This window comes from Uranotaenia lowii, chromosome 3 (genome assembly GCF_029784155.1).
Source record: "Uranotaenia lowii strain MFRU-FL chromosome 3, ASM2978415v1, whole genome shotgun sequence".
NCBI classification, from domain to species: domain Eukaryota; kingdom Metazoa; phylum Arthropoda; class Insecta; order Diptera; family Culicidae; genus Uranotaenia; species Uranotaenia lowii.
Genome location: NC_073693.1, coordinates 239,659,239 through 239,667,521, shown reverse-complemented (window position 1 = coordinate 239,667,521; position 8,283 = coordinate 239,659,239). Strand labels below are relative to the sequence as shown.

At 35.5% G+C, this 8,283-nt stretch overlaps 1 protein-coding gene across 1 annotated transcript in view; it reads left to right on the top strand.

Moving 5' to 3' along the window:
- Window positions 1-431: 431 nt before the first annotated feature.
- LOC129753210 (intraflagellar transport protein 56-like) overlaps window positions 432-8,283 on the top strand; it is a 13,935-nt gene continuing 6,083 nt past the window's right edge. Inside the window, exons 1-4 of the mRNA XM_055749008.1 lie at window positions 432-497; window positions 6,717-6,864; window positions 6,924-7,085; window positions 7,147-8,276. Coding sequence (XP_055604983.1) covers window positions 6,862-6,864; window positions 6,924-7,085; window positions 7,147-8,276 — 1,295 coding nt within the window. The 5' untranslated portion in view covers window positions 432-497; window positions 6,717-6,861. The remainder of the gene's footprint in view (window positions 498-6,716; window positions 6,865-6,923; window positions 7,086-7,146; window positions 8,277-8,283) is intronic.

Sequence of the window (8,283 nt, the reverse complement as noted above, 5' to 3'; positions counted from 1 at the left end):
CTTTCTTCATACACTGTGCTTGCTAAAACACACGTAGAATCGATATTATGCAGCAAAATCATAGTTTATGTGAAAAATCTCTTAGAAAAAATTTCTTTATTATTTTGGGTGCACATAACTCACTCATGAATTTCACGTAAAGTCTAAGTGGATGATTTCAAATCCGTTTTGCGCCTTTTTCTCCAGCGTGTGGTGGTAAATTCAAATTAGAATATGGAATTGTGGTCTGTCAGCTTTGTTCCATGTTGTGGAATTTTTTGAAGCCGTTGTGCCTGTTGTCATCATGATCGGAAGTTCAACTGTTTTGGATTTGTCGTTTTGGCAAGTGATAATAATTCTTAATCGTAATCAGCTAATATTTGTTTTTCATTTTTCTGATAGCAATTTCTCTGGATACAAGTGCTTTTCCGTTGGAACTGATGATGACCTTTCGTTCTTTGGTGGGTCTGTTCGAGTAGGATGTGCAACGGAACACCATTTACGGAACAACAGACAAGGTAAAATATTTTTTATTCAAATAATACTTATTTTATTAATGTATATTTTGTTATCTTATTTTGATCGCCGCTGGGGTATATTCTTATCTAAGTTTATGGCATATCGGCAAATTGAAATTCTAATTAGAGAGCAATTAAGACAGAAATGAAAATTGATAGGTGGAAAGGTCAAAGCTAGAGCGCTTTGGGTAGAAGAAACGAATAGATGGTGAAAATGTGAGCTAAGGCATTGTGTAATCGACAGCTTTACTAGTAGTAGTAAATTACTACTTGCGTGATTCTTTGCCCAGCAACAGCTGGTTGTTCGTAGCAAGTGACGAAGAAGCCACATTGCTTCCCACAACCAGCTCAGATGGGTCGAACACATGAGGTTGCGCCCGACCGGGCAAAAAATCACACAAGCAGCGCTCACACAAGTGCTGTTTTTATTGCTTAACCAATTCTATCGATGCGTGCTACTTGTTCAGGTATATCAGATGGTTGCTACTTCTTGTTTTCGCATATTATCAGATGTGCAAAGATAGTAAAATATAATTTATTCACAACAAAATTTAGTTTTTTTAATCATTATGGAAAATAGCAAAAAACAGAAAAATACTTTCATTCGGATATTAAAAACATTCCTCGTAGCTTTCATAAACAAACGTCGAACTGACAAAAAATTCACTAAAAATGTAGGTGCGTTCCATGAAGCACAAATTCTTATAGGGACGCGTTCACATATCAATTTCGTAGCATCTACGTAAAAATCAATTGGATAAAAATTATGTAGTTTTTCACGTAGCCCCTACGTGCGATTTATTTTGGGTGTGTTTATACCTGACCAGCTAGCAACTGATCGAACATTCTTGTTTTATAAGTAAGTTATAGGGGAAAACACATCTAACCTGTCGGCAACTTATGGGATTCGAACCAAAAAGTTTTCTTGCCGATACCGGGAATCGGACCCAGTACGCCTGGCACACAAACCAGACTCGCGTCAGCCTATACCCTGGACCAATTCAGCGTTTCAAAAATATGAATAAAGGAAGTGATAAAAAATCAATTTTTTTTTTGCTTGGTTCGTGTAGCTCACTTATAAATAGGCCTGACTTCAAGGTAGAAAAGCTGCCAACCGGTAAAATCAACAAAATACAAATTTTTGTAATGAACAGCAAAACGAACTCTTTAGCGGCCACCTGTCTGGTTTCCTACCAGAACCTTTTCGTTGACAAGTCTCGCATGTATTTCCCGGGGAGAAACATGGAGAAAAAATTGAAAAATTTAATGTCTAGTACTTGAGGAGGCTAACTATTTGTGAAAACTGCAAATTACTCAGTCTGTCATAACGATTGACAAGGTGAATTTCTAAAAATACAAAGGAGGCTGCCTCTCAATGCAAATGTTATCTCTAAAGCTCTTCAATAGGTCCAACAAAGTTTATACTCTGTTTAAGTAGAATCTGGAATCGTGTTATTACCCAAAAAAGGTGGTGGAGTGATAAAAAGTCAAATATGTTGTTTTTGTGCCGAACGAGGACAATCAGCTAAATTTGTCTAAACTTCGAAAAATTTAAAATGCGGAATGGAGACAAGTATCGGTTTATACTTTGATTATCGTTAATTCCAGATTCCAGGCTTTCCCATAAATCCAATAAAGAATTCGAGATAATTCAAATCTGGTCGGGATGACCGGCTTAATTTAAATTATTTGCTAAATCAAATAAATTACTTAATTCCGCTTTGAAAATTTCAAATTTTGTGTTCAAAAACGATATTTAAACATTTTCAAAATGAACATAAATTAGGCCGGAACAAATTTCCAATCCTTCTTTTGTCACTCAGAGTTGGAACATCGCGAGGGGGGGACAATAAAAAAATAATGCGAAAAACAAATAAATTGGAATAAATTTCACAAAAGCTTGTATGCAAAAAACTGCATGCATACTATATCATTGCACAAAACCTATAAAATAATGTTATTTTTTATTAAAAAATTCAATAAAATGAAGATTACACATGGTGAAATTACTTCCATCTTCCAAAATTTCTTTTTTTGTCTTGTAATCTTTCGAATACTTGAATTTTTTATCAAAATTTCCATGAAATACTTGAAACTTTATTTATTTCCCCCTTCGGGTATTTGGAAATTTCGAAGGGGGGGGGAGACAAAAGATGAAATGGATATTTGTTCCAGCCTTATTGTTTAATCCTTAGATTTTAATACTGCTGCTGTAATACAATGGAAACTTTAAAACTCAAGTTATTTACTCTCACTTTCCTCTTGTATGTTTATGTCCTAAATTTTGTTCGGATTTGCCCCTTTTTTAAATTATAAAAAAAAATCGTCCCGAATTGTCCGACCATGTGATTTAAAGTATGGTATGCTTGAGGTTAAAGTAAGACGAAAGTAAGAGGGGGTAAGGGGGAGTAAGACGAAAAAGTCGTACAGAAAAAGAAAATAAATGTAAAATTTAAATATCCAAAGGATAAAATGTCCCTCCCACTTCTAAAGAAGCGTATGGGGTGGAGGAAGGACCCAAATGGGCCTAAGGGACCATCACAAAAAAAAAAGATCATCGTTCTTTTTAACAACTTTTTTGTAGATGACTTGTTCAAATTCGACTTTCATCTAGTTCGATACTTAACAAACAATTTCTTGGCAACTGTTACTTGAAAAAGATCTTGTAACACATTATCTGGTTATATCATTTGGTCGAAAAAAAATCGTCTAAAGAACATAAGGGGCATTAAGATGGAAGAAATAGAAGGAAATTGAAATAATCGCTTTTGTATTTTTATTAAAAACTCGACAGAATACTCCACCGAATATTCGGTAAATCTCTACACAAAACAAAGTGTTGGATTTTTTTTTGAATTTACTCCTTAATATCTGGGCATGTTATTTCGAATTTTTCAAAATCCGTACAAATCTAATTTGGTTGTAGTTCGAAAAAAAAAATCTACATATAAAAAAGTGACTGAAATCACCTAAAATTTTCACTTTTTTTATCAAAACACGTCAGCAGCATTCAAATCTCTTTTCAAAGTTCATAAAAATACAATTTCTATAAAACAAGCACAGGAAAAATGAGCCTTATTTAGACCTTAGTTTGCATTATTTGTTAACTATATTTTGCAAACCTGGGCATGTTCGAATAAATCCGGAGAATCTGGAATGCATTCCCTACAATAAATAATACATATATTTTTCTTATTTATTGAAAAAATAAAATACGCCAAGAGTTTACAGCGAATCACGCATTATGTTCTAATAAAGAAATTTTTTCACCTCGTTTTAAAAACAATGTAGCGGATTTCACGGGGAAAAGATTAACTTTTCCTAAAATTTGTCAAAATTCAAAAAAAATAAGAAATTATCAATTTTGGAAAAAAAATTTGCAGAAATTTGGAAAAGCGAAGAAAGTGAAGAGAAACATTTAAAATCATTCTAATTGTATGTTCTTGGTTGAGAAAAAAAAATCTGGAATGCTCACTTTGCAAGCTTAAATATGAGTATTTTTTAATCTTAGTTTTTCGATCATAATTCAAATTTGCGTTTATTTTAATTTAAAAAAAAGGTAACTGTAGTTGACTAAATAGGATCAATCGAAAAAAACATAGTTCCGCTGTTGAATTTTTATTCCAATTTGAATCTAAGATTTGAATTCTAATTGAAACTTTTCAAAACTGATCAAGCCCAAATTTCATACTATTGATTCTGATGTACATTTTTAGCAATTCATTCTCTTAATGATCATTCTCAAATTAATTTTATTATCAAAAAAACGCTTTCATTGTTGAATTGCGAATTTTATTGAGCGATTCTTTTAACATGAATATTTTTATATTTTCAATCTCATCTTATTCCAAATTTATGATTCTGTGTCCTGAAAATTTAATTTTCATTCTGAATTATTGTTTTTGAAGCTAATTTTGTAGCATTTAGAAGATTTTTTGACAAAAGCTTCCTAATTTTTTTAGAACATTTTTTTAAATTTTAAGTTTTCATCCGCATTACATTTGAAAAATTTCAACACATTAAATGAACACGTTTTTTTGTGTAGGTACTAAAGATATGAAAGTCAAATAAACATTTGAATTTGGATTAAAAATTTTGCAATTCCTACTTTCCTTTGATTGTAGCTCAGATTCTTTATTTTGTATTTGAATTTCGTTTGTTATTTGATAGTACGATTTTAATTTGATACTTTGGTCTAAATAAAATCCGATTTTAGGTTTTGAATTTCATTGTTGCCGTTGCCAAGGAATTTGAATTTAATTCTGTTGTATTTTATTTATTTTAGATTCGTTGTCTTAATGTTACTACCCAATAGTCATGAGGAAAATAGAGAGATTTTTTTAAGAAGGTTCACTACTTAAATAAATTTCTTTTATCATTTTATAGTTTCTTTTGAAATAAGCCAGTTATAGGAAAATTGCTCGGAATTATCACGAACTACCATCCCTAATGAAGAATATTTTTTTAATTTTTAATTTACAAATCTTTCTATTGGTTAAAAATGTGATTCCAGAATAATGCAGGCAGGTAACAAAATGCCAAACTTAGAAATTCAATCAAAGGATATAATAACTGAATTGACGTAGGAGATCATCAAGTATAAAGGGTTATACGGTCAAAATTTGGTCAATATCAACTTGACGTATTTCTTTCAATTTTGCATTTAAAAAACCTGAACAACCCTAATTTTGAAGGTGTGTGTGTGTGTGTAGAATGTTGCTTCTATTTTCATTTTGGAATTCACTCTTCAGTTGTCAAAATGCTGTCCAAGGAAGAAGAGCAGCGTATCAAAATTTTGCTCGCGCATCGCGAAAATCCGAGCTACTCACACGCAAAGCTGTCAAAATCGCTAAAAGTTGCCAAATCAACCGTTACAAATGTAATTAAAGTGTTTGGGGAACGTTTGTCGACAGCCAGGAAGTCTGGATCGGGGGGAAATCGAAAACCGGAAGCCGCTGAGACGACAAAGAGAGTTGCCGGTAGTTTCAAGCGAAACCCTAACCTCTCTCTCCGAGATGCCGCAAATAAGCTGGGTGTATCGTCTACAACCGTGCATCGAGCCAAAAAACGAGCCAGACTATCGACTTACAATAAGGAAGTGACTCCAAATCGCGATGATAAACAAAATACGACGGCCAAAGCGCGATCCCGGAGGCTGTACACGACGATGCTGAAGAAGTTTGTCTGCGTGGTAATGGACGACGAAACCTACGTCAAAGCCGACTACAAGCAGCTTCCGGGACAGGAGTTTTATACGGCAAAAGGAAGGGGAAAGGTAGCAGATATTTTCAAGCACATGAAACTGTCATAGTTCGCGAAGAAATATCTGGTTTGACAAGCCTTCTGTACCTGTGGCTTGAAAAGCAGCATTTTCATAGCTTCCGAGACTGTCAACCAAGAAATTTACGTGAAAGAGTGTTTGAATAAACGTCTGCTGCCTTTCCTGAAGAAACACGGTTGTTCCGTACTGTTTTGGCCGGATTTGGCATCTTGCCATTACGGTAAAAAAGCCATGGAGTGGTACGCCGCCAACAACGTGCAGGTGATTCCCAAGGACAAGAACCCTCCCAACACGCCATACTGGGCTATTGTCAAGCGGAACCTAAAGAAGACCAAAAAAAACTGCTAAGGACGAACAGCAGTTCAAGGCAAACTGGCTTTCTGCGGCGAAGAAGGTGGACAAGGTGGCTGTACAAAATCTGATGGCAGGGGTTAAGCTTAAGGCCCGGCCATTCGGATTTGGAAAAACGGAAGCCTAACTGAATATTTTTCCTGAATTTTATACTAATTAAACTTGAAAAAGAAATTTAATTTGATTTTTAAATAAACGATTTCACCGATATACACCCGTTTTCCTTTGACCAAATTTTGACCGTATCACCCTTTAGATAAACCAAGTAGTAACCAGATCTTATTTTCCCATACTTTTATTGTCTTCTTCAGTTAATTTTCATATATATATGTTGATTTTGGATCTTTATTTGTATGAAACAATGGAAGAAGCTTAAAATACTGATACATTACAATTTTTTCATAAGAATTTGAAATCTTCTCTGAATTGAAATAGTTATTTAAAAAAAAATTTAAATCATATATGTTTATTCCTATAAAATCTAGAATTTAAATTATAAGAATTTTTATTATTATCGCAATCAAGATGCATAAAATAAATCAGTCGTAAATATAGATTCAAATTAACGGATCCTTTAACAAGTAAAGCTACGATATGGTTGAATGGCCATGCGCCGCCGGGCTCGCTCGCCTGGAGGGTTGCTAGGAGCCCGATAGTGCCGCAAACAGAAAAACAACCGAACGTTTTTTCACCGCGCTATTCAGGGGGAACAATTGATTTGCATTCGTTAAAATGGTAAGTTTTTACAATTTTATTTCAACTAAATTGATAATTTATTGAACTTTTAATTTCAGATTCTTTCCCGAACAAAATCGGAGTCAGCCAAGGGAAACCGGAATTCGGCAGGTGGCGGGTCGGGTTCAGCCGGAACCAGTTCCAAATCTGCGGCAACGATCCCTAGCTTCGAAGAGTTTTTGTTGAAACGGGATTACATTGGGGCCAAGACTGTGCTGCAGGTTTGTCATTGCTTGCATATTTGTAGGCGTATTTTGAAATAAATAATTAAATTGATTTCAGTGCTCGAAGGATTACGACGAAGTGGCGGATTCGTTAAAAGAGCTATGGGTTTCGTTCTGCAATTTCCACATCGGGGACTATAAAGAGGCTTTGGAACAGTATGAAAAAATCTACGACGCAGATAAAAGTCAAAAGGAGGTGGCATTGAACATTTGTGTGTGTATGTTCTATCTGGGAATGTACGATGAGGCGCAGAAGTTAGTTGAAGAATTGCCGGAAAACCCGTTGAAGATTCGTTTGCTGTTTCATTTGGCCCACAAACTGAGCGAGGAAGATCGTTTAATGGAGCTTCATGGATCACTTAGGGACGTGATCGAAGATCAGCTAAGTCTTGCGGGAATGCATTATCTTCGGTCGCATTACCAGGAAGCGATTGATATTTATAAGCGAGTCTTGTTAGACAACAAAGATCTTTTGGCTTTGAACGTTTATATTGCTATTTGCTACTATAAACTGGATTATTATGACATTTCTCAAGAAGTTCTGGAACTGTATTTAAACCAGCACCCAGACAGTACGATTGCGATCAATTTGAAAGCCTGTAACCGATTCAGGTTATTCAATGGTCGAGCAGCTGAACAGGAGATAAAGAATATAGTCGATAGCGGAACATTTGGATCGGATTTGATTAAACACAACCTGGTAGTTTTTCGGAACGGGGAAGGGGCGCTTCAGGTTCTACCGCAGCTAATCGATATCGTCCCAGAGGCACGATTGAATCTGGCAATTCATCATCTGCGTCGTCATGAAATTCAGGAAGCGCATCAGCTAATGAAAGAGGTTCAGCCTTCGGTTCCTCAAGAGTATATTCTCAAGGGAGTAGTTCACGCTGCTCTCGGTCAGGAAACAGGTTCCAAAGAACACCTGAAAAATGCTCAACAATGTCTGCATCTTGTCGGAGGGTCTGCTTCGGAATGCGACACTATACCGGGTCGCCAAAGTATGGCATCCGCATTTTTCCTGTACGGTCAATTCGAGGAGGTCTTGGTGTATCTCAACTCAATCCGCAGCTATTTTGTCAACGACGACGTATTCAACTACAATTACGCTCAGGCGAAGGCCGCCACCGGATATTACAAAGAGGCTGAAGAGCTTCTGCTTCAAATTCATGACCAAAGTATCAAAGCCGAGCACACT